Source organism: Gnatocerus cornutus, chromosome 2 (assembly GCF_029298725.1).
Source record: "Gnatocerus cornutus isolate USDA-ARS CGAHR chromosome 2, icGnaCorn1.1, whole genome shotgun sequence".
NCBI classification, from domain to species: Eukaryota; Metazoa; Arthropoda; class Insecta; order Coleoptera; family Tenebrionidae; genus Gnatocerus; species Gnatocerus cornutus.
In genome coordinates, this window is record NC_142234.1 from 6,620,488 (window position 1) to 6,647,097 (window position 26,610).

The 26,610-nt window shown below is 35.5% G+C and overlaps 1 protein-coding gene across 6 annotated transcripts in view; it reads right to left on the reverse strand.

Annotated features, from left to right (window-relative positions):
* The window catches only part of LOC148178350 (uncharacterized), a 152,872-nt gene that overhangs the window by 41,041 nt on the left and 85,221 nt on the right, over window positions 1-26,610 (reverse strand). For all 6 annotated transcript variants that reach the window (XM_088031359.1, XM_088031364.1, XM_088031363.1 and 3 more), the window contains one exon: window positions 26,102-26,287. In XM_088031359.1, the coding sequence (XP_087887485.1) occupies window positions 26,102-26,287 (186 nt within the window). The remainder of the gene's footprint in view (window positions 1-26,101; window positions 26,288-26,610) is intronic.

Sequence of the window (26,610 nt, forward strand, 5' to 3'; positions counted from 1 at the left end):
AGTGTGTACCTATCAACCTTGAAGAGGGAAAACGCGACACGGTTTGCGACCATTCCTTAAAGGGAAGATATGGATGAAAGTCCCGTTGGATCGGCGCCATCTGACACAGATACGGATAAAATTAACCACGTCGACAGATTAGAAGAAAAATAAAAATTTCACAAAAACAAGATCCAGGATCTAGGGAAGTGTGGGAGGACGATTGCGAATGCATTCGCGATTAATTGGCCAAATGATTGATCATTTCTCCGTTCCGACAATGTAGGTCTATAAATCAGTAAAACCGAAACGTCAACTTAACTTTCCTATCAGCACCTAATCGGAGATCAGTAATGAATATTATAATTCTATGCAAATTAAAATTGGATGATTTACGTCGTGCACCCGCTTAAAAATCGTCGTTTTTCGCTCTGAACTAATCACATATGTTGATTATCATGGTAATGGGCTTATGCTTTATTGCACTGAATGAATTACAGCTGCCATTTCTTCGAAACACAGTTTATTGTTATAAGCGTCTAGAATTTATTTCTGCGGCGAAAAATGGCAAACAGGTGCGACTTGTTCTGCATACCATCCCGATTAAAATTGCTCCCACAACGATCCCATTATTAAAACTGTCGTTAAAGTCGCATGCGATAGCGATCAACCCGAAGGGTACGAACTGTAGCTCTCAAGCTATCCCTTTTTAATAACCGCTTTAATTGGCCGAAATCAGAGTTTAAATTAATTTTTTGCATCGTTAAGTGGCGGAAGTGGATCTGTCAAAACTTCCATGGGAATGGCGGATGGGCCGTGTGAAACTAGAGACATCTTCAGATGAAACCAATCTGATGTGACATTCTCATTGAGCTGGTGAATCTTACTTTTGCCAAAATTTATCACCATTTTTTACGTAACAACTTTCTATTGTTCACTTTTCACGACCATCAGACAAGGTCAAAAGAAATTAGAGAAGGTGAAGTTGAATGTTTTGATTGATTTCGATTTGCTCTTAATTCATATCCGCCGCTATTACAACAAACACATTTTTTGATGCTTTGACGCGACCTAATTTTTCGCATCATCCATCAGAGTCTTTCAATTGCGACAAGTCGCAATTCATTATCTAGTCAAGCAAGAGAAATATCGTAATAACGCTTTGACACTTAATATCTTAAGTAACGCAATAAAGACGCCCCTGCATTTTTCAGGTAAAAGACGTTTTATTGCTCAACGAAACCATCATTTTCTAATAAATTACACCATCAAACGGCGATATATTATTAAAGGTAAATATTGCATTGCTATTGCCAAGGTATAGGAAATTTATGAGATTTTAATGAATGAAATAGTACACGCCTTGGGAGTTGTTATCTTATTGTCGGTGCCGGTGTAATTTTCCGCATTTATTAATTGAAAAATGGACATGTAGATCTGAGCAGTTCCGCAAGAAAGTCGAGCTATTACAATTTAATATTATAATACCAACTCCGCCTGCGCTTTTCTATTTTCATCGCAAAGGAAACTCTAGGTTTATTCATGACATCTAATTCGTTGCATATTCAACAGGCCGTTTATAATTTAATTTTGTATTAAAATTCCCTATTCATAGAAAATGTTCAACATCATTAATTTTTACAACTATATTAAAATTTCTCGCCTGAGTATTAAAACATTGAAGAGATTTCTCCGTAAAATTCCTTTTCCAGGTACGTTCTTGCATAATTTCGACAAAAAAAAATTCTTACTCTGTGAATATCAGCGGCAATTTCTAAAGAACAGTAAAACTAGTTGAGTGTTCGTGGAAATAAAGCGAGCAAGTGGTTGTCTTCCACAACAACCGCTAGATGCTTTTGCTGAATCTTCAGGCGATAAATCATGTAAAATCTCCATATTCCAGTGTTAGCAAATTAAAATTTCAAATAGGTAACTGTAAACATAATGTTGTGGATGCCGCTCTAACGCAGATAAAATCAATCCGACACCATTAACGGATAATTAATAAACCGACAAAATAAATCATCAAGGTGGTAATCCGATTAACCGGAAATCGAGAACTCCGGACCTCATGATTGGAAGTGGCACGATACAAATGTGAATTATTGGGTCAGTTGAAGAAAGATTTAATTAAATAAGATAATTAATTTAAGCTTAAAATCTACAAAAACTGAAAAAGAAACAAGAGGTATAAATCGGATTTGCATGTCAGTGCGCCGTCGTGGACGAAAGAATACCGATCTCTTTTTACTGAGACACTTTCTAATTTTTCTACTCAATTTTCATGGAATGTGGGGATCATTTTTGGAACTTTTAAACTGGAACGGCACATTTTTCAAATATCCACCGATTTATTAAGAAAAACGTAAATTTCTAATTTTCGAAAAATGGTGGATGCGCCAAATTTATTATTTCCCTGTAACGAATTACTTCAACGTTTTTTGAGAAGAGACTGGATTCTTACATGTTTATAAATTCAATTAAAGACCTCATTTTTGAACAACCGCAGTTCATTCAATGAATCGTAATCGACAACGTGGGTGTTCTGTACCAATCCACCAAACCTCCGTTTCAAGTGCAGATTCTGACTTTACCAACCTCAGCTTTACGATTGTACTAACAGCTGGTGAATAGTGCGATAATTGTTAAAACCAATCGGCATTTTACGACCTCTGCTTATCTACTCATGTGCCATAAAATACACAATAGGTACTCAGACCTATTTTCATGATGTCGGCGATTTTTTCTTCGTCCAGACCTGCGATAATATCGATTGTGAATCGCCCGGTATCGGAGTTTTGTGAATGCTGTGCTCCACTAATTTACTTTTTTCGGCAGTGAAAGTTGGATTATTATGCGATCGATTATTATCAATTATTGAAACAAATGCGTTTGAGGTTGTTTCGCCGGAGGTGCAAAGCTTCTGTGCACAATGCGTTTAATTAATACCAATTTTGCAACACTTTCCAGACTATTTATCATCGACTTGATTTGTAAAATGTTTGTAGCAACGAACAGCAACAGTACTAATTGACTTTTTTTGCTATTCTTCGATATGGTTTAATTAATTTACACTTTCGTTAATTTAAGCTGTTAATTTCGAAAAAGTGAGAGCTGGTAAGTACTGTTTTAAGGAAGCCTTGCCGACGTATTATATAAATCGAAAGGCATCCTGACGATTCAAAAAGTCCAAGAGAAGGGTATTATGCGAAATAATGGGCAAGATTCAATTAACGGCTGCTCCTTATATTACACAAAGAAATAAAATGCGAGGAATGCCGTGTAAATCATACTTTCCAGTGGTGCAGGCTATTAAACTGCAATAAAATATCTGCAAAAATTCGCTTTTATTAACATTGTTAAAGTGCATTCTTCGCACATGGAAGTTATAGATGCAAATCTAATCTTTACGTCTAGAACAATAAACTGGAAATTCCTAGAAAATAAAATTTCTGTTTAATTTAACTGGACAACAGTCAGCCAGCGTTTTAAATTCTCCGAAATTATTTTCCGCCAGACTGTAAAACTGACCTTACAGAAAACAAGTCGATCGTTGTGGCGACAACAGCTGGATCCTCTTCACGATACGTTGCGCGTCTCTATTTGATATTCCGTTTCGTTGCATCATTTCCATAAAATATTCCTCCGTCTCTAGGGAGCCATCCTTTGAAAATTTCGACCGTCTCATATTCTAGCATCAAAGAAAATCGGAACGCCCCCGAAACATGATACAATTTTGAATTAAAGTGTGTCACGTGGTCAAATCGTGTCTTAGCCACTATTGTAAATCGCCGCTGAATTATGGATTATAGGAGTTAATCGCCGCTTTCCATAACGTCTCACTTTTGCATGCATGCGACTTATCGCGCGAATACCCATCGCCATGAGAATAATTACGCCCAACACACCCAGAAATGGGAACTAATAACATTTCATTAAAAGAGCATTTTGATATGGTTGTTCTTGTAGAGGTTGCAACACTGGAAAGTCACGAGGCGATCGTTACTTGAAAATTGCGAGGGAGCGAACAGGTGGAAGTTTATGAATGTTGTCTTTTTGCGTGAATTAACGGCGACTTTCTACTGGATTTTGAAGATGAGTGTAAATCCGACAGATTAATCATTTACTGCCTTTTCTGCTCGTTAGTATTTATTGATGCTTTTGGAGGCACGAGTTGAAAGTAAGCGCGATGCTAATTGATCTAATTTATTACCTGACCCCAGGCCACCATCTGACTGACTCACCTGAAAAAGAGAACACAATTAGACAAATCACAACAAAGGAAACCGAAACGTCCACCTAAACAGGCGTATTATGTCAGAGTGCACATTTAGCTAAAGAATTGTGTGGGACTTCAATGTCACTATTTCATTATCCGCCTTTTTTCACTCAAGTCAAAATTTCGTCATGCTCAAGCAGAAGTGTAAGCACTGTCAGATTTAACATAATTCTTAGGCATGGCGGTGCGAAACGCCTAATTAACATTTCCATTTCGTTAAACTCTTTCTCTCGAGGCTATCCTAAAAATAATCTGGCCTTGATCCGATCGCATGAATGAAAATGATTCGATTCAAAAGAATTCGAACATTTGATCAGATTTGTTGTGTAATTGCGAGTGCACCCTTCGATTAATATTAATGAGTGGTTCTGATTAGAATGGAGATTGGAGGTGGTCGTGCGACTAATGCGATCTATGCAGTGATAGATCTGGGCACGAAGGTACTGACCATGCTCACGTGGATTAGGAAACACCAACGACCATATAGGTCAGCGTTCCGTCAATGGGTCAACGTAAATATTTGTACGATTATTTTTAAACTAGTGAAGCGCAGAGGTGAAGATTCTACGGCAATCATTGAACCCAATAATGTCAAGATTTTTTCAAGAAAAGTCGGCTTGGTGTCATTACGCAATATCTTATCATTATGCAAATTACATTATTAAGTACTATTGACAGCCGGTGAGCACACATTTCAATACTTCAGATTAAGCAAATAAACACTTAACACGTAATTTTGTAAGAAGTGTCTACAAATTAGGACTAAACATCTCCGCAGGGAACAATAAATTGATGTGTGCTGAAAAGAACAAAATTTCTGAAAATTTTTTCTTTGTCGGCCTGTATTACCATTTTCTCTGCAGTTATCCGGTTTCGTGATATGATTCCCTACTTATTACCAAGAAACGAAGATCCACATTTACATTCCGCTTGTAGCTGGTAGTTGCATCAAAACGCTACCAACGTGGCCGAACACAATGACGCAATAAATATGCCCTTCTAGCAAACCCGGTCACAGTGTTGAAAACCGTAATTAGTATGTGGGTGAGGCACTCTTCTTCCACTTAAATCCCCATTGTTCCAGCATTTACAAACCGCACAATTATCTTCAGAAGTCGGCAAGACATAAAAGTGTCCGACAAGCCATGCCTTAATTAATGAGGCATTAATTGCCACTTGATGTGATTAAGAAATTGGCAGGTATATGCGTCATGAATATGCATTCTTGTCGTAATCTAACACCCATTGTACTCCACGAAATGCACAGCCATTGGAGGTAGAAAAAGAAATACCTTTCACTGGGCGAACCATTTTATCAAGACCATCAGATATGTTAGAACCAATGAACGACAATTAAGCAATTACAAGAGAAACAGACTTGCAATAAATAACTCTTTGAGTCTAATTGTGAGCATGTGTTATACACAAAGGAGCGTCCTTGCTGCTGAACCACCTACGGTCTCGATTATTCAACAATGCGGATCTGAAGAAGTATGCGAATCCACCCCGAATTCTATCGAAAGCGAACTTTCCTCAACCTTGAGCGTCGCCTTTTCCGATTTTTAAAGACAAAAAAGTCAGTATGCGGCAGTGAATCAACTTTTACTTGTGGTGAACTAGTTTTGTTGCATTTTCATCGGGAGTTTTTGTATGCTCGCAATTCTTATTCTTTCGAGCTCAAACAAGCGGACGCGTAAAGTCAAATAACTACTTTTACTTAGCCAGGAACAGGATTTACGCGCTGTTTTTTCCTATTCATGTGTTCAATGCGTCGATTAACCTCTGCAAATGGCTATTTATTGGTTTCAGAAAGAAACTGGACTCTGCAAGAAACTAAGTCAAGAAAAAGAATTTGCTGAGAATTATTGTTAGAAATACAGATGTAATTTTTTCTGTTGAAGCTTTCCCGGAAGCAACAATAAACAGTTTTCCTCGTCTTTTTTTGATAAGGTTGATAACGTCGCCTTAGAACCAAAGCTAATGATAAAGTCCCACTCATTTTCCCATCACATAAATCGTGCCCATTATTATTTCTTCTTCGATTTATTAACAAGCGTCTAATCTACTCACCTTGTCAAACCGCTGTTTAATTCCTTAAGAGGATATAATAATCCGGTAGTAATAAATTAATACCGACACTTAATTACACTGTGTACTTATTTTAATCGCATTGATAATTACACAATCATCCAAACATACAAAGAGAAATATTAATGATGCCGATTGCAGCGTTTTAATTGCGATTAATAGCAGGATTCGAATTACCCATTTTACTTCAATCATTATCCTCAAAACATCCGCGTCTTCTTCACAGCATGAGCTTCATTAACCAATCCGAAGTTGGAAAAATTAAACTTTCACAATGCTTTTTAGTGGTCGCTTCCTGTAAATTATTCCGAAATTTTGCAACGGATGGAGTCACGAACACGCCATTTCATGTCAACGACTCAGAAAATGGACCCAAATTGGTCTTTAATAAACCATATTGCAGACAAAATGGTAGTTCTGCAAAATTGAAAAAGCGAAAAACCGCGGCCTTGGATAGAGGTCGTACCGCGAAATAAATCGTTCTTCATCCATAAAGTTCCATCGAGCAAAAGCTGTTCCGGATACAAGGTGACAAGTATTTTCTACTCTTTTTCTTGAGTCTTGATGATTCATCCGTCATTCAGACACCGGAAACTTGAACTTGAACAGTACGTGCCGACTGAGTATTTTCGTATATGGAATGTCGCTTTTTCCTACGTTACGAAATCGGAAATTTTCTCGGATGAACAGGTTCTACTTTCCTATAATTATACGATCGATCTAATTTGAACAAAGTTGTACGAGATCATGGTAATAAATTTCAAGAGAGTTTGGCCGCTGATTAAACCTGGCACGTTCACGAATGTTCGATTTTTTAAAAGGGATTTGGAGAGTGGGAAAAACAAAATATTTTAGCTTAATGAAGACAGAATCTTTATGTCGATAACATAATGTTCATTGCAGCTTATCAAATAAATCGCCCACCTGCAAAATCATTATGAACACCGCAAAGTGGTTGCTGGCCAGGGACGGCATTGCACTTGGTGTATAAAATGAAGATTAAATTAAAATTAAGTGTGCCGTAAATATGGAAGTTAAAGCAATAAATAAAGCTATCCTTATTCGCTTGCGAAGAATTTTGAAATTAAGAAAATGGAAAAGGTATCATTCCTGGTGCGTTTATAGCGTGTAACAAATAGAAAAACACCACGAAGCTTGTTAGAAACATATATAACGTAGTGAAAACAATAACCCTCAATAATTGAATCATTTTCAGACAAAAGACAATTAAAACTGTCTTCGTTTTACATTCTCCAAGCACAATTTGTAGTGGTAATCGCCCATAACACACCGACATGAACTGCATGACTTCTTCGTCCTAATTACGAAAAAAACGAGCAAAATCCAAAACGTTTAATACCATAACATTCTTAACCCGCGATGAATAATGCAACTGCTTATTGAATGAATCAGTACTTGAAGAGGAATGTAAAGTACTGCAGACGCGAAGAATGTGCCCGAACTGGTCCATTCGATGGCTGAAAATATACGACCTGCTGGTGAGTCCGACAGGTGACAGAACTGCAATGCACATATTTCGCGAATACCGACACTGCCGCATGTCCACTTCTTCAGCCATGGTCAAGAGGGTTTTGTGTTTACACGAACTAATGAATAAATCAATGAAAGTGGTTAGAACGCAACGAAAAACTTGCTTGCAATTAGCCAATCAAATCCTCAACAGAGGAGTTCAATATTAAAAGAACCAAGTCGGTGGTCCAGTGGTTGATTTCGGGAAGGAGAATTCAAGCCTTATTAAGAATTCGTTCTCAAAATAGCCCTATCTTCTTGAAAGAGGGTCATCAGAGGTCACAGACGAAAAGTGAAGACCCCTTTGAACGTGACGTAATTGCTAATGAGCAGCACGTTTCGGTTAATTCATGTAAATGGTGGCCAAAGGGTTCAGACTTTTATGCGAAATATGGATTGATCACACGAGCCGCCACTGCTTCTATAAATCTTCACAGATCGTTATCTTTGGCCACGATTCCGATTAAATTATTGTTATTAACACTAATTCTGAGCGTTTTTGACTAGACACATTATAAAAAAAAATTACTTTCACTAGGCGATCCTCGATTTGTGTATAAATCATTCCGAAACCCCAATTATAGAAATAAATTTATAGCTTCCAAATTAAATTTTCAAGTGTACGTTGTAATTGGGTTTAATAGAGAGAGAGTGATTAAAAGTGAAGCTCCTCAGGATTTTGGAGATCGATAACAGGTTGAATGTTCTAGACAGTCTAGGAAAGGTGTTTTTGAGCAAAATTCTATTATCCTGGCCCCGGATGCGACAAATTAAAAGCAAAAATTACTTTCTCCTGAAGAAAAACTCATAGGTAACATCAATGTAAGGGAAAGTGCCCAATTATCACATTGCACAATTCGTGGTTCTTTCTTTGAAGTTACAAGAAGTGCATGACATGGGAGAATGGTATTCATACCGGGTGCCGAGATACAAGAGCCTTGGGACATAATATTACGACAAATGAGCTATTAAATTATTAATAGGCCTTTAAGAATGAAGAGATAAGCCAACTATGCGGAGGCGACGTTATAGACATGATTGACAGACTATAGCCCAAACTGGCTTTGAAATCCGGAGAAAAAAATATTGATGTCATTTTATTTTATGAAAAATGTATTGAACTTTGAAGCTTCATAACAGCACGTGCGGAAGAAACAATGTCACATTATTCACTTTGTCGATTTTGTGACGAAACTACATTCTTAGAAGTGACAAGGTTATTGATAATGACAATAAATAATAAGTGCCCATGAACTCTTTTCGAGAAAAGAATTGTCGCGACGACCAGACTCATTAAAACGGTCAGGCACTGGTTTGTTTTTGTTGGTTCTATTGTTTATTATTAGAAAAACTGTTTTGTTACGTGAGTAGTCAATAATGGTTCGTTTTGTAAACAATGCAACTGCCTTAACATGAATAAAAGATAGCTACAGAACAAAATGTACTAATTATAGAAACAGCGGTCTTGGCCCTACATGACTATGTAAAATCTTGAATAAAAGCCTGGCTACTTAAAAATAATAAGCGTAATATTACCAATAACCAAAATTGCGGATCTAACTGTAAATCTGTGTATTCTGCTACAGAGAATAATAAAAAAAAAGAATAATATTGATGATGGTAAAGCCCCATTAGCATTATTGGCGATTTTTTCCACACCATTACGCATCCAATTACAATTTTCTGCGAGTCGTGCGGCTTTAACACAAGCTCAAAATTTTAATTATGCATATTCTGGAATTTACTCATTGTTTAGATCAAAAGAGATACCGTTATTACACTGGGTTTGCCAATCTCGCCAACTCTTCCCATTATCCTCCTAAAAATAAAACGATTTTTTCCTGCTTGTGATTACTATCGAGTTATGTGAGCCTATGAATTATTCATATGGTTGACTTTTGCTTTTACAAACACAGTCAAGGTTAGAGGTAGCTGAACTGAATTTCGGCGGTTTGTTATACAACTGTCTTCTGGCAGTTCGGAGGTCCACATTACAAAGTGTGCCAGTAAAAAAATCGTTGTCACCGCCTAAATACCATCTCATGTTTCAAGAGGCACCTTAAGGTTAGTTTCTCTGCCTTTGTTTCCTACAAAACATGACTTGGGGAACTATTAATTACTATGCTGTCACTGAAATATGCAGTTTGCCGAACCTGTGATCTACAATTCGCGATTTTCACAATGACACTGCCTACGAGCTGGAGGAATTTGATCTTGCTCAACAGTATCGGATGAAATACCAGTGGGTAGTTATGTCTCGTGAAAAATGACGACGGTTTTGCATAATATCGTTAAAAATATCACGAGAATGGCTGAATATTATCTTCGAGTTATCTGCAACCCAAGGTTCCATGAAGTCATCCGCCAGAATGTAACGACAAAAAAAATCAAAAGTCCGTTACATTCTGACAGTTTATTCCTTTGTTTGTGAACGTACATGAAAAGTGAGGACCTTGTGCGTTTTGATCGGTCAATTAGTTACAACTAAAAAATATGTGCAAAATTGTAGGTAGTTTGCATAATACTGAAAAGATGGAAGATTGTTAAATCTGCCTACAAGTCGCGAATTTTAATGATTTTTGTAATGTCAGCCAGTGGGGGCTTGCGAAATAATATACAAATTTTATTTTATTATCTTTTGTAGTTTGATCCTTTTTTTATTCAGATTCTTTGAAGGTCGCGATTATTACACGACACTGCAATTGATAATAAATAAAAGCTCGACCTCAAATAGAGAAAAAATCTAACAATCAAAATCAATAAAATTGATTCTTTTACTACCATTAAACGTCAAAAAATTATAGTCCATAAAAGGGATGACATCACATTTCTGAGCAAACTGCAATCTGCATTTGCATAAATAGCAACTCGTTTCTATTTTTACGACCACAAATACAATCATTCATTACACTCATCATGTTCTTATATAATTACCATCGAAAATACCATGTGACATTAAGTAAGTAAATAGTATAGTTGCGTAAAAGTATTGGCAATGTTTTCCACATGGGTGGACCACACAAAGATTTTTCGGAAAACGCATTCAGAGTAGATCCGGATTATCTGCTATTAATACAATTTTATGACTCAAACATGTGGTAACGTAAAGTAAAAACCGGTAGTAACATTTTTTCAGGTTTGGACAGAAAGAACAGATTTTTGCATGTTGTCTGCATTCACTGAGTAATGAAATTCTCTCATTTTCCACACGATTTCCTGCGGCCAATGGCAACGAAATTATTTATTGCAGCGCCTGTCTTGTTATACTGATCCCAATTAACCAACCATTATAATTAATATCTGAACAGCAAATTTATGTTATTGTCATCAGAAATTAAATTTTATTACTTAATTTTACACCGCCTTCGGTAAACAAACACTTGTTGATTTTTGTCCCCTTTCACAATCTCTATTAAATCTACTTAGTAATTTATGTATGTAACGTTCTCGTCGCTGTAATAATTGTAGTGCATAAGTTTACTTTTTACGATTATGTATCTCTCTCCTCATAAATATTCAAACTTGGCCACTTTTTCTGTCGCACACGATACGAAAAAAAATTAATTGGCTCTAAACTAGCCATTAGCGAAGAAATGCTCACTCTACTTCGATTGGGCGAAGATGAAGGTGGCTGGAAAAAACACAATTTAATTCGAATTTAATGGCAATGGTTGTGCAACAGTCGTCGGTTTGCGAAGTTCAAAGGTTACACATAAGTGCATTAAAACAACGCAGAGGGTTAAAACTATTAAAAGCCGCTTTGTTCAATAAGTCGCTAATCATAAATCACGCTATTCTGTTCACAATTGAAAACAATAATCGTATGTTTCTGAGAATCGTTAGCGTAACTATAACGTTTACACTGCGTAGATAAAATGGCCTAGCGACAGTATAAAGCCAACTTTATGTACTTTGAAATCTGTTCCGCGAGGAACAGAATTGTTATGCCACCAAGAGGCAGTCGCACGTAATTATCGTCTTTTTATACGCTTAAAGTATAAAGAACCGCCATACAAAGCCGCTCCGATGCTCAAATAGTGTCGATATGAAAAACCTAAATTCAGCGAATTTCGATGGATGTGGTTGATGAATTAAACTTTTGCGGAAATGCTCATTGAGATTGATTCCGTTTTTTTTACTTAAAGTATTTCAATAGGAAATTAAAGCTTCCTCAAGATGACCAATAAAATTGTTAAAAAAAAATTACAAACTTAAAAACAAAGTTATGTTGCTAAACAAATGAGAGCATCTTATAAATCTGAAGTAAAACTTGCCAAATTTAAAGAATTGGATCAGTGTCGCCAGTAGGGATAGGAAAAAGGAAACAAAGAGAACATAAAAGCTTCTATTCTTCTGTCTATTCAAATTGTCCCAAAATCTTGAAGTCTTTGCTAAATGTATCTGTTTGTTCATTGGGAAATTAAACTGTTAAACAATGTTCCAGCACTTCTCCATAAATAACAAGCATGTCGACAAACTCTTTTTATCATTAAAATGTGTACTTTACCATTTTAATGATAAAACGTTTGATTCGACTTTGATACTGAATATTTGGTGATAAAAATTCTACGAACAGCACTGGTTTCATTGTCATTTTTGACGTCTTGAAAAAACTAGTAATTCAAAGTACAATTTTGATTAACTTCAAAGGGCCATCTACTTCCTAAACGAAAAACGTTAGAAACAAAAATTCTGGACATTCTCATTCTATTAGGTCCCCAGACTTACTATTTCACGGATTGCCGTCTGTTTACGAAACATCCTGTATAAGTTATATTACAAAAGTTTAATTCGAGTCAAATAAAACGGAAGAAACGAGCTTGTATCAAAAATACCGCCATCGCCGCCACCATTTTTCTTAATTTATCGCTAGATATCGAACATATAAAAATACCTTGTTCAACCAGACGACTTCCATCGGTAATAAAATGCGTGTGGTCTTCGTCGGCTCAGTTCGAATTAACAATCGAAAAAAGTGAAACATAAAACACCAGCGAACGTGATTTTGACACAATCGAAATGGAATTGTAGGTCGCTGATAGTAAAGTTTAATTGAGGGTAATCGGTGGAGGAGGAACGCTCAAGGGGAAAAACATCGCCTCGTAATTAAATTAATTTCTAGATGGTTGTGATTATGTGGTCGAAGGAAGGAGTAGATGCGAAATTTTACTTTTTTTTGGCCATCTCAACCTCACTGTCACTGACCTTAATTTTGATTGATGGAATGAGAGTACTATGGAGCGTCGGCTTCATTCAACCTTAGGTTATTTTGATGCGAAGCTTATTGAGTTAAGTACCCTCTGCTGGAAATTCTGCATTGTTTTGGTTTTTTATTGGAAAGTTTATGACATGATTGACAAGTTGTCATCTTGATCCAATTAAAAATGTCGCCAAAGATGGGGAAAAAATTGACGGCTAATTTTATACGTGAAAAAATTTGCCAACACAGATCGACATATCGACATCTGATTTCACTTAGCTGGTTTTACCAAGTTCATACATCAAAAAAGAACTGAAAAGTCTACACCGCAGAGAAAATGATTAGTATCTTTGGTTTTACGATGCTTGCTCAATGAGCTGTGGTTAAATATATTTGGAAGAAAGCTGTAATATCAAATATATCAAAGCTACTATAAAAGGCCTACAGAAATATTTTAAACCTTTAAACAAACACAACAAAAAACTTTCTCTAACACCTAATAAAATTTGATATACCTACTACTTAAAAGCCCATTACAATCCTTCTAAAATAACATTTTAATTGCATGAGCAGCTAATTCTGATGATATAGCGAGCACAATAAAAAGTCTAGGCAACAAAGCCCTCAAGTTCATATCTCGTTTCGAGAGAATTAAACTTCAACGAGTCGTGTGATTTAACTTTAATTTACTTTAATAACCACCAAAGAGCGGTAGTTATTTAAAATTGAAATTTTAGTTGGGCAAAGTGTCTGAGAAGATTCTCAAAAAGTTCTCCTGTTTGGATATGAGAAGACGTGCAATGTTCACTTTCGTTGATTACTCAATTCAAATCTCTTAAATTGTTTGATAATTCAAGCGTGATGAATTTTATCCATAAAAAGAAAGCCAAAAATGTGTTCACTTTTCCTGACACCATTTAGCCTATTTGCGCATTTCTGGTCAATTTTGCACTCACTATCTATCGAACTTAATGATACGCAATAAAACGAATGTAATGATGAGTTTCAAACAACGGAAACATAAAAGCAAACTAATTCGTATAATTTCTTAATCTGGCCTTGAATCCTGTTTCACAACTACACCGCGCCACAACCGATTGATCAAACATTTTGACATATAAACGTGCTTTTTTCCACAGTTTTCGAGACATGTAAATACCAATTGCGTAAGTAATAAAATAAATTACCCATATGTCGACATTCACGGCCAAAATCTGTTGTGAAAACATCGCACCAAAATCTCCAGCTGTTGTCGCCCTCGCAACCATCTGCCAGTTGGTGGCCAAAATTTACCAAACACCTACCCGTAAAACACCCCCATTACCTTGATCAAAACCCAAGGTCGGCTGTTACTCCCGGATGTGTCGATTTTAATAAAATTCGGAACTTATTGTTACGCATCCGATACGGTTTTACCTTGCGGTACTGTTACAGTTGCGACAATGACGTCACATGGGAATCTGTTTTCTTCCGGAGATTTGCGACAGTTTTTAAAGGAAAATCCAGGCTAATAGACTGGGTTTCTTTGTTTTAATTAATTTAATGACGAAAATTGCGTTTGTTTGCGTGTGCCTAAATTGGACACATGTGGCCCACTAAGCCGTGGTCATTGAGGAATGGAAAGTGAGTGTTACGTAAATTTCGCAGTTTTCGTGTGCTTCTTTTTTGAGCGGTTCGAAGTTGACATTCCTTTTACGATATTCGTGTAATGACCTCAAATGCAATATTTTTAGCTGGCTAGGAATAGGTGCTTCGAGTTCAAGTCCCCGGATTCATTATAATATTATGTCAACAAACTGTTTTGAACACTACTGCACTTCAACGACCCAAATTTTTTACACTGAAGATGAAACTACAATTATAGCAACAATTTCTAATTTTTCCAGGCAAGTTGGAAAGTGGGAGCCATAAAAATATTTACATGTTTAAATAATTATGATAACCGGAAGAATCAGAGCACCTATTTATCGACCGGTTTTACGCTCATTATTTCAAAAATTTTTCAAGAATTCGCCAACTCACGACGAGTCCACACGTCATCAATCTTATTGGTTTTTTCTATTTAAAAAAACACTAATTCGCACTTCAAAATATCACTCACGTATGAAGGTTCGGACAATGCAAAAGAGTTGTAAAAAGTGATGTAACAACACAATCTAAACAACAATAATCACAATAGCAAGCACCATTAATTTCAACAATAAGCAACACTACTCAAAGTTTATAATCATCAGTCAATTACTGCCTGAGTCATCTGATTATCACCTTAGAATTTGGTATTTTAGCAGAACTAATCAAAGAAGGAACATTTCAAAAATATTCTACCCTTGAGAAAAAACTCCCATGAAATTATCACAGTTAGTACCTCCACCACTTAGCAATTTGCACAACATTTACAGAAGACACTGCACTCAAGGTTACCCATAATAATTTTTCGTTATTTTTACAATTCGCGAAGTCGTAAAAATTCAAGATACTGGTGTCAGACCTTGAGACAAAAAACGAAGAAAATTAATAAATTATGAAAGGAGAAACGAGCTGAATCTTAATGGGACGACTCTACCTCACCCTAATAACTGTTCTTTCCGATAAATATCGTTATTTTAATTTACGTGATATCGAAATGAAGGTGTTCAATCACACTGATATCATCTTATTGAGTTAGTTAGGGGAAGTGGGTGTAATTTGAAACAATGTATATGTATAATGGGCCAAGGACAAGTTGGAAGTTGTTGGTATAAGGTGATGGTTGTAATCTAGTGGAGTGTCAGAAATGGTTTACAATTATTTGAGGAAGCACAGTTTTTCAACAAATATGTCTGTATGCATTGTGATAAGGGCAGGTAAAAATGACGTGTTTACGGAAAGGGGTGAACTTTCGTTACAAAACTTTAAATATAAAGTGGGTACATCCATAACAACTTAAGCTAATTTTATTGTGTAATATAAAATTAGATATAATTCAACTGCTTCTATTATTTGTTAATCAGTTGATGCGAACATTGATTCCAATAATAAAATTTATTCTTAAATTATTGATACCGTTATCTTGATAATGAAGATTTCTTTGTGTGTATATGATAATTTAGATGTAGGCAAAAAACGCCTACAACGGTATTTTTTCTTCTATTTTTAAATTCAGTAATGTTAGATATTATGTATGTACCTATTTCGTTTGAAAAATTATTAATTGATAAACTTTTTGTATAAATACCTATACATATGTACAGACTGTCCGAGAACTCGCGATGGAGTCGTTAACCACATGATTTGCTTTACATTCTGATGATAATAATAATAATCAATTTGCAAAAAACATTAGATTTTAAATTAAAACAGTTTAAAGTTTTCCAATCACAAATGTATTATTCATTCTATCATTAATTTTTCAAATATAATTGTTAGTTACTTAGCAACAGAGTTTTTGTCGCAAAAATTGTGATTGTGATTGGTGAACTTTAAACTGTTTGTGAATAATTAAAATTTTTTCGCAAATTTGCTCTCAGAATGCAAGACAAAATACGTTGTTATAGAACTTTCGGTTTTGGAATACCAGTATAAGCTCAAAGTGCTTAAATACCCCTAGTAGAAGATTTTGTTGAAATTCATGCATCAAGAATTTACGTTCAAACTTTTTTGAAAATAAGAATATAAAGTTTAGAAGTTTACTCGTCCATCCTAATTTAAAAAATAAAGAGGTGGAAGGAATTTGTCACATTAAATTTGACAAAAATCATACTTCTACTCTATTTTACGTAAGCTAAAATCCAGTGAAATACACATATGCTATTTTCATCATTTACGGTTCTGAACAATTGAATAGATAAATTATAACCCTTGACTAATTGTATGTTAAGTATGCCTAATACAGTTGTTCCAAGATTGCCACAAAAAACGTACAGCAAGGTAAAACTCATTAATATGAACAATAGCTTCCCCTAAAAAAGTTAATTTCTAATAAGTTTGAACAGTTATAGCGCTTTAAACCAACATTTAATTCATTAATTTAAGAAATTTGTCGATAAAACTAGTAACTAATTACATATGCTAAATTGCACATTAATAACCCGTTAACAAATTTAATGAATAAAAAATCTACATTCTCTTTCTTTTTCTGGTTTTTAAATTAAATTATTTTTATGAATTTTAGCTTTTGATTTCATAAACGTAAGATTTGTCACAATGTTGCCAAATTATATCTGATAAATGTTCCAATTTATTTGAATTGAGACAACAAAATAAAATTCTAATTATAATATTCTAATTCTAATTACTATTTCGGGAAATATTTATACAATTTCTCATTTTTTGCGTCAATTTTGGAGCACCTGTATTACCCGCCAACGAATGAACCTGTTGCAATTAAAGTTTAAACAAAGCAACTACATATTATAACACTATAATTTAATTACATTTCTTTTACTGACGATCGTGAATCATTTAATACAAATCTTGGAATATTTCAGATTATTTTACATAAAAGCTTATAACAGTATAAATAAAATAACAGCACTCTAATGCAAATCTACATTTTCACACATATTTGTATCCCATAATTCAATATTTCCAACATTTAGATAACGGTTCATTAAATCATTATAATATGTAATATCCAACCGTAGAAAATGTAAAAAGAGGTAATTTGAAAAGGAATTTTTACACCAATACAGTGCTCTGATTGATCGTAAAAAATTCAAGATCAACGTTGAAAATTTGCGTTGAAATTTAAAAAAATTTGTTCGATATTTGGAATATTTTCTTCAAACCAAATTACACAGGTTTATATCATATAACTGCCTTTATTATCTCCCCCAAATTAAATTTTGCCTTTTGTGAACGTTAGCAAGAAGTAAAAATTTCCTAATCAAGACCCTTTCCTTCATTCTCATTTTCCGACACTAACTGGCAATTACCAAGAAAGAATCAAGACAATGTCCCTTCAAAGCTCGAAATTGCACCCCCATTTCCCGGTTTCATTACATCTAAAGTGCACAGTCAAATTTCATTCATTCGTTTAATTTTTCCAGTTTTATTAACTCCTTCCTACCTTTGCAAGGTAATCCGATAATCCGGTGAGTTCAAATTACACAGCAATAAATCGTTCAACACACTGCAGAACACATAAAAACTCACATCAACAATACAGTACATTTATTTACAACACGATATTTTAAGAATACAACAAAAGTTCGTGATTTCGTACCTATAGATTTTCTGCAAAGTTCGTTCGTTTCTATTTAAAAACGTAAAGCTTAGTCTACAACACCAAACACTCGAAAACAATTCGCATATAATGCAAACAAGAACCTCCAAAAGGACGAAACGTTATGTACCGGCGCACGGCATCGTTTGTCTGCAAGAGCCGATGCGAACCACACGGAGTGCTAACCAATAATAGTCGAGTCTGTTTAGTCGGACCGCGGCTGATCAGAGATTGCTGTGAATGCACTGGGCGCAACGACCAGGTTCTCCTCCGGTTCTCTTGTCTCCCCCACATCGGACAATGTTCGCTGAGAAGATGTGGTAGACGAGAGATGAAAAAAAGGCATCGCCGATGGCCCATATAGCGGTGGTGAGCGTCACGTCTAGGAATGATGGGTGGAATAATGGAAGGACCAAGTCAGAGAGCAGACAAAGCACTGTTTTGAAGAAAATTTAGTAACTTCCTGTGAATATTCATCACCATTTTAATAAACATGAAACAAGTTCCCAGAAAAAGTCCTTGAAGTATAACGATTTTTAATTAAAGCCCTTTTTATTTTCGTTTGTCGCCCCAAATTCTTCTTTCATATTTTTATTATAATTCTTTACTTTTTGTTAACACGTGCAACCTTGTAAATGTCACCCAATGTTGCGGAATAACACTCCATCAAAACTCCACCTAGTATTGAATTACAACAGGTATCAAATCAGTTTATCCACACACACTTAATGTGCAAATTTAAATAGAAAAAACGATACAGCTAATTCGTTGAGACAAGGTTAAGTTTGATCACGATTTAATTGTTTAATTTTGATCACAATCAATAGAAATTTATTACCGAACAAACAACAAACGTAGACCGTTTTATATCTTAATGTATACAGTTTAAACCATCACCATCAATTTTCGAATGAAAAATTACGTGTTTCGGATAATGAAGCAGACAAAGCACACTTCAGGTTTAACATATCACTAAAATATTAATCAATTCGAGGTTTCGACCCATACCCAGATCAATAACAGTAATCTGACCTAACCTAGCCCAACGCTGAACGTTTCGCATTAACCAAATTTATGACCAAAGGCAAAAATCGAAGGTTTATTTACAAAGCGATTAGAATTTTCTTTGGGAAAACGTCAATGAACTCCATTGATCTTTTGCCACCTATAACACAATTATGCACAAAAGCCGAGGATTTCCTAAAGTCTATAATTAAGTATCTATAGGAAATTCCTCAATAACTCTCACGGTTTTAGAGATATTTTTGCACCAACTTTAAGTGGCATTTCCACTAAGGAAATTCCTCAAACAACGATGCTATTTTTAATTACGTAACTGAGTCAGCAGGAGCTTGCGTCAACGGATAAATATTTTTGATGAAAAAATAATAAAACATCACAATCAGATAATTTGAAACTGACACCTCGTGCATCCGAGACGACAATTTATTCCCACGTAACGAGAGCGCTTTTCCAGAATTGATGACGTAAAACGGCGATAATTCTCGTTAGTTTCACAAACAACGGAAAAGAGAAAATGGGAAAAACGAGCGAGTTGCTAGAACCGTTTTAATTGAAAATTACTTGGCTGAAAGTGGCGAGATGCAATGTCACTTCTCGACCATATTTGATAGAATGACAAGCTTAATTTATAAAAATCTGCCTTCCACCTGACAGAAGCAATTTCCGAAATCCCTCTGGAAGAAGCTGTCGCCGTTTGGTGTCCACATCGCCTGTGCTTTGTTATTGTGAGAACGCAGGGGTTCATCACAAGACACTAAACAGACAATGGAGCATCCACAATAATGGTGAGGGGTGGCTGAATCGTAGAGATACAATGTGTAGTTGATGAGCTGCTCTTCGTTTGAGTCTAAACCGACTGATTTAATTAATTTTATGTTTGTTGCGTCCGACTCTTTGGACAACACAATTTGAAAGATCACATCTAGCTTACGAAGTAGCCACTTAAGATGTTAGTTATGTCTCTTGAAGGGTTCTGATGGTTAATTATGGATGGATGAAGGGATTCGGAGACGTCATGGATCACATTAACTCTCAGGTAGAGAAGAGAACCTGTCATTTAGCAGTCAAGGCTAAAATCAACAAAAGGAGGGTGGATTTGAAAGACGTATCAAAATATTATGGAAAGCTTCAGATTATATAAAAAATTTCCACGGCGGCAAGAAAACAGGAGAAGCCACAAATTAGACCGATCTAGTTAACGGACGTGCTATTTTTTAACCATACAATGTAAAAATAAACGAAAGTTAATGAATTTCAAAGCAATACCTTCAATTATGTGGTCAAATTTCTATCGTTTCCTTTACGTTTGCAGCCAACGCCCTTACATGATTGCACCAACGGAGTGCCATTAAACTTTTGATATATTAAGCGCCTTATTAACGTATAAATAATAATTACAACTACAAGAATAATGCGTGACCGATTATTCGTTTTTCTAAATTGATTATTAAGAGTCAAGGCTAAACATGATTTATAGGAGCAAAGAAATAGTTTCATCGTAATTGTGGGAATTGTTGTGGAATTCGCAAAAAATCAGTAGCGAAAGTGTATGTAACACGCGACTATACAGAGTGGAGCAAAAAATCAACTGATTAACATACGGTAAGATAAGGATTCTTTTGAATACGAAATAAGGCTCTTATAGAATGTCCTTTACGCACGCCAAGCTATCAAAAGGCTACTTCTTTATGGTATCATTAGTGTCAGGACCAGTGTCCTAAAGTCGACCAAATCGAATATCATACTACATTCAGGTTCCATTCAAACTCAAGCAGGACAAATTATCGCCCTTTTCGTCCAAAATTTATGTTCCATGATAAAGCGTCTAGTCCTTTTTTTTAATTGGATTTTGAAGTGAAAGCGTTTCGATGTGATATGTGGTCAAAACAGAATGAAGTTATATGAAATATTATCTGTGGAGATAATGGGGACTATAAATCAGATGAATATGTAGATATAAATCCTTTTTCCATTGCTGGTATTGCTATGTTCAGAGTCTTGGGTTGTTATTACGTTTAATTTTGTAATTCGTGATTTTGGTCTCGTAAATCTTGGCTCGTTCGAGTGATTACCGGAACTTTCGTAACGTAATAATTTGATTGAGCATTTACACAAGATGTAATTGTTTTTTGCCAGCATAATGTACAGAGAATTGAAAAAGTTATAACTGTTTACAGAAGCCAATCATGCTTTGTAAGTAATTGTCCATCATTAGATCTCAATTTCCTCCAGTTTATTTCTCAATTAATTTGTCTGTGGTATTTCTGATTTAATGAGCGAGGTAGCTAAAAAACAGCGTTTCGATTTTTAAAATGTTCCAAATTGTTCATTTCTACCTAAAGGGCTACAAGGAAATAGATAAATCAAATTTGCATTGACAATACAATGGCTACTTTTGCAACAAGCTGCTTAATAGTACTGTTTTATACACTAGACGTGGACAACAAGTCATGTGTGTATCATTTATTTTGCACAAGTAGCCAACAAGGTTTTTTCTAGGATCACATTAAAAGCAAAATTTAAAATATCGGCACGAATATGCGTGAAATATCACAAAAATATTTGGAATGAAAATTCTGAAATTTGAGACGTAAATTTTCGCACTGCTACTCGTGAAATCATTGACATTGAAGACAATGTTGACATCCAAAGGTGAACTCCTAGTTGCGCACTTCACGTGTCTACCGAACAACAACAATAATTAAACAAATTATCGACTTTTATGTAATAATTAACATCTTTTACGTAATACTAATTGACATTTGCGTTTACTCAACAATTAGGAAAAACATTCTTTACATAAGATGTCCCTTGAAATTTAGAGTAGACAATAAAACAGTGTTTTGTAACATCCTTCCATAAACCAGCACTCTGACCTGAATTAAATTCAAAGTCTCGCTAATAAAAAACCCACACTAGATAACCCAGATAAGAAAAACAAAGAACTACTTCACCCCCAGAGATGCTGTCATAGATATCCTTTCACCCAAAGAAGCCGATTTTTCTGTATCGGCCGATACCTGGAAACGACTATCTTAAACACAGGACCACCCACAATCCGTTATCTCATCATGTCAATCGAAGAAAAAAAACAACCCCTGTGAACACTCAGGTCACGTGTCGACGCATTTGAATATACACGGAAACGTCGTTTCATTCCAGGCACATGCTAGGCAATTATAACATTGGTAAGCCTTAGGCTCTTGTGTTATCTTCGGATCGCAGGATTGAGGTTAAGAGAGTAATACCCTAAATGGGATAGTAAAATAGGGCAATGACGCAAATGGGAGAACAAAAAAAATTATATAAACGAGTGCATTGTTCGAATGCTCCTAATGTTATCGTTATTGATATTTATTTTGTTTTCGTCAAATAAATCCGACAAGCTTTCTTCTCTTCTCTTGAGTGGAACGGGATAAAAAATGCCACTACTTTTGAAGAAGTGATTGAAAAATGTGCAAGATAAACCTCTCTAGTGTTTTCTAAAGAGAACAATTCCGTTAGTCTGAGGATCATATAATCAAAAGTAAAAATACTGGATGGAGTTATGTCAAAATTCAAAGAATTTAGTCTCAATTCTCAAACGTGCCTGTGAGTTGGTCATTTCAACTATTGTACAAGGTGAAAAAAAATTTATAACAATATTGGTACCGCTGAAAATTAGAACAATATCAACTCAATAAATCCCACCGCAACACTATGACCTCAGCTCGCCTTCCTTCGTATAATTTTTCCAGCACATTTACAATTTTCCCTTTTTGGTCGCCGCCATATCGAGGTTATGGGAGTAATACCCTAATGAGAAGTTGAGTTATTACTGCAAAAACAAAAAACCTAAAACAAACGATCGTATTGTTTAAATGCCGCAATTGTTACGTTCTTGACATTTCGCCATAAAAGTGGAACAAAAGTGGGCATTTTCGAATTCGAAAAAATCCCGCCATTAGTTCGAATTATCGTTAACCCGAGGAAATGACCTTTCGGAGCAATGGGAACTGTGTCAATTATTCCACAAATATACATACAGACATAACCATTATTTTAATTAGGATCAATTTGATTGATATTAAATACTCTGGTTATAACAATATTATTTATGTAACGCACGCTTGCTTGAGGTATTTAGAGCCAGATTTAATATAAATTTAATTAAACTCAACTCTGTTCTTGATTGACAGCTTGTAAAGACCCTTCACTGCAAGAGAAAACTGACGAGAGATGGAATTTTTCTACTGGGAGTAAAGGACATATTTTGGTAAAAGTTCCAAGGCGGGATTGATTTTCCGAACAAGCACGCTAATTGATCTAACAAAGTATCGGAATCTTTCCCACTTCAAAATCGATGGATTTTTTGCAAATTTTTAATTGAGTCGTTTCCGCTCGTTATTAACATTCTCACATATCTCCACCGTTCCAATTTCCAAAATCGTGTCCTCGAAAACCGAACTTAATCCGGTGATTGCAGTGGGAAAGATAACAAAAACCGGTAATAATGGCACTTTGAGCTCTTTTTACGACACGTAAAGTCTTCTAAAGAGTTTATTGTTTAATTTTAGTAGACAAGCGGCAAACACAAGATACGTACTATACTAACAACCCTGGTGCGTATACACACGTGAAAAGACATAAATAAAACAAACACAAAAAAAAGATTTTTTTTCAACCTGTTACTAGATATGAGATGCTGAGTTATATCGCGGCATTTACATTAGGTCCTGTCAAAATATTCAGTTTTATTTATGAGCCGTAAAGGGATACTGAGATAGGCACAGGTACCACAAAGGAAGGCGCGGATGCAGAAGGTAAAAAACGTTTAAATGTGTAATAAGAGGTGATGGTGGGTGTGGAGATGGGCTTTTAACAATGGGTTGCAGATTGTGTCCCGATGGTCGTTTCATTATCATTCTAGTTTATCACTTTTTTCAGTGTCAAAGTTGTCTTGTCGGAGATCTTGAAAGTTTGCGTCATTTAGACTTTTTAGTTAAAAAAAAGTCCGAATGGCCTTACATGCAGGAAAACAGCAGCATATAAAGAAGGTCGAAAAATAATCAAAATTTTAAATTTTAACGCGGAACTGTTTGTAATTCAACGCCGAAACTGCTAAAGATCAAGGCTAAAAACAACAATGCTCGATTATTAGTAGTACTGTTATAATTTTGCGATAAATGTAATTGTTAGTCATTATTTCAATGCTCCTTTTTACTGCTTTAGGTCCATTGTTTTGTTTCTAAGTTTTAACTAGTTTCATGAGAAGAAACTTTTAATTTCGTTCCTGTTTTCGTTTTCATAACAATAAAATTACTTCAACTGGGTGTCTTCTCTAACGCGGAAAGTTCTAAATAGCTTTGATGACTTTGATGAAAATATTTTACGCCACTGTAGAACCATAATTGGGATTACTGACCGAAAGAAAGTTTCAGCAAAGGTAGTAAATCTAATAACTCGTCAACTTTTTGTTAATTTCAAAATTTATAACTCATTCCAGAATACCATAATTATTATCATTAGTGGTATGAATATTTAAATAAGTTTCTGCTTTCTCTACTATAATTTTCAGTGACATTAGTTAAAACCACACAGTTGACCGTTACTGTCTTTGAAAAGCTAATTTTTCAAAAAACTATAATTACCTCCAAGAGTTTTATAGCCCAATTAGTTAAGATTTTTGTATATTTAATTAGCTTAATTATCCATTATTTCTGGGCGCAAGAATAGAACAACAGACGCCAATAACATTTTCAAATGTCTTTTTTCTGCGGGTTTGCTTTGTGCTCGTTCCAAGTCAAATCATAACAGATCGTTGAAAATGTATGCGGTACAGTATCATCTAACCTGGAAACACTCGTGTAATAAACCTCAAATGGTATAAATGAAACAAGTTCCACAATTAAGCTCGAGTACTTTACGGAAACATTAGAAACAATTACGGTACTGACCACTCTGTATGTACCTTATTATTATTTATACATTCTGTATTTATTCTCTCCATTTATCACTGGAGGAAACGTCCCTAATCGGAACCAATCCATGTAGCGATTAATCAAAAGAAAATTCCCATGGAATTTTAGTAAATATACGCTTAAGACAAACGAGCTAAGTAGCGTATAAAACGCGGCATTTTAAAAATGGGAGATATGAAAGTAGAAGAATTAATTACAAACGTCCATTTCCTACGTGTTAAATAACCTACAAGCTTTTGGTGGTTTTTTCCCATGATGAAGTGTGTTTGCATTATGGCGTGTGTCAGACCCATTAACCAATTTTATAACGAATGCATTTAGACCGGTGATAAATTCGAAGGAATGGGTCCGGCCCCAGTTATTTATAAAGAAATGCTTCCGCGGCTGAAATTTTTCGACTTTTTCCTTCGCCATAACTTTATAATTGACATAAAACAGACAATTTGAATTCTGTAATTGGGCAAGAGTACAACTAGGTCTCCCATAATTCGTCACAATTTTATTAGACGAAAACGTGCCGCGTTAAATGATGTAAATTCAACATAATTAAGGAAGAGATTGATGATTCGGACTTTCATCACGATTTATAGTCAAAAATAAGATTTTCACTTATTAATAGGCGGCTTCTGGGTTACTTTTGGTAATGAGCTCTTAGAGTGTTTGAAATTCTCTTCATTCATCCTGCTAACCCTCGAGTTCTATTTGCACCCTTTAAGTAGCTATTTGAATCCATCTTTGTGGGTAAATTAATAAAGTATAAAGTAATCAAGGGCGGAAACCCTCCTTTAAGTCGAGACCACCCCACATTTATCACGGGCGTTAACCCCGAATCCACTCACCTTAACACGTTGCAGAAGCTTTGCGGCCTGTAGGCAGAATTCATTCTCAAATCTGTGTAAACACCCGTGATATTCACAGACGAGCAAATCCCTGGCTTGTCTGACCAAACACTTCTTGGACTGCTGGTAGTTTTCATATAACGTCCCAAAATACTTGTCGACCAAAGTGGCGACATCGCTTTTAATCTGAAACAAAAAACAGATTCTTAGTCGATGAAGTTTGAAAGTGAAAAATGGTGGATGCGCTGTTAATTTTCCAAGTACAAGATAAAATTAAACGCGACCCCTAAAAAGCGACACTGCGAACGCAACTAAACTACCCTAGGTAACTAAACTAACTTCCTTCCTCCAATTTACGCACAGGGGTCCTCTCGCACGCACAATTACCTCATTTTAGTTTCTTCCGCTCGCCTAAACACTCTGATGGACGCGTCAACCCTTATGTTCCCAGATTTGTGAGTAGGCCACGCGACCATAATCCATATGGATAGTATTTCGTCGCGCCGGAT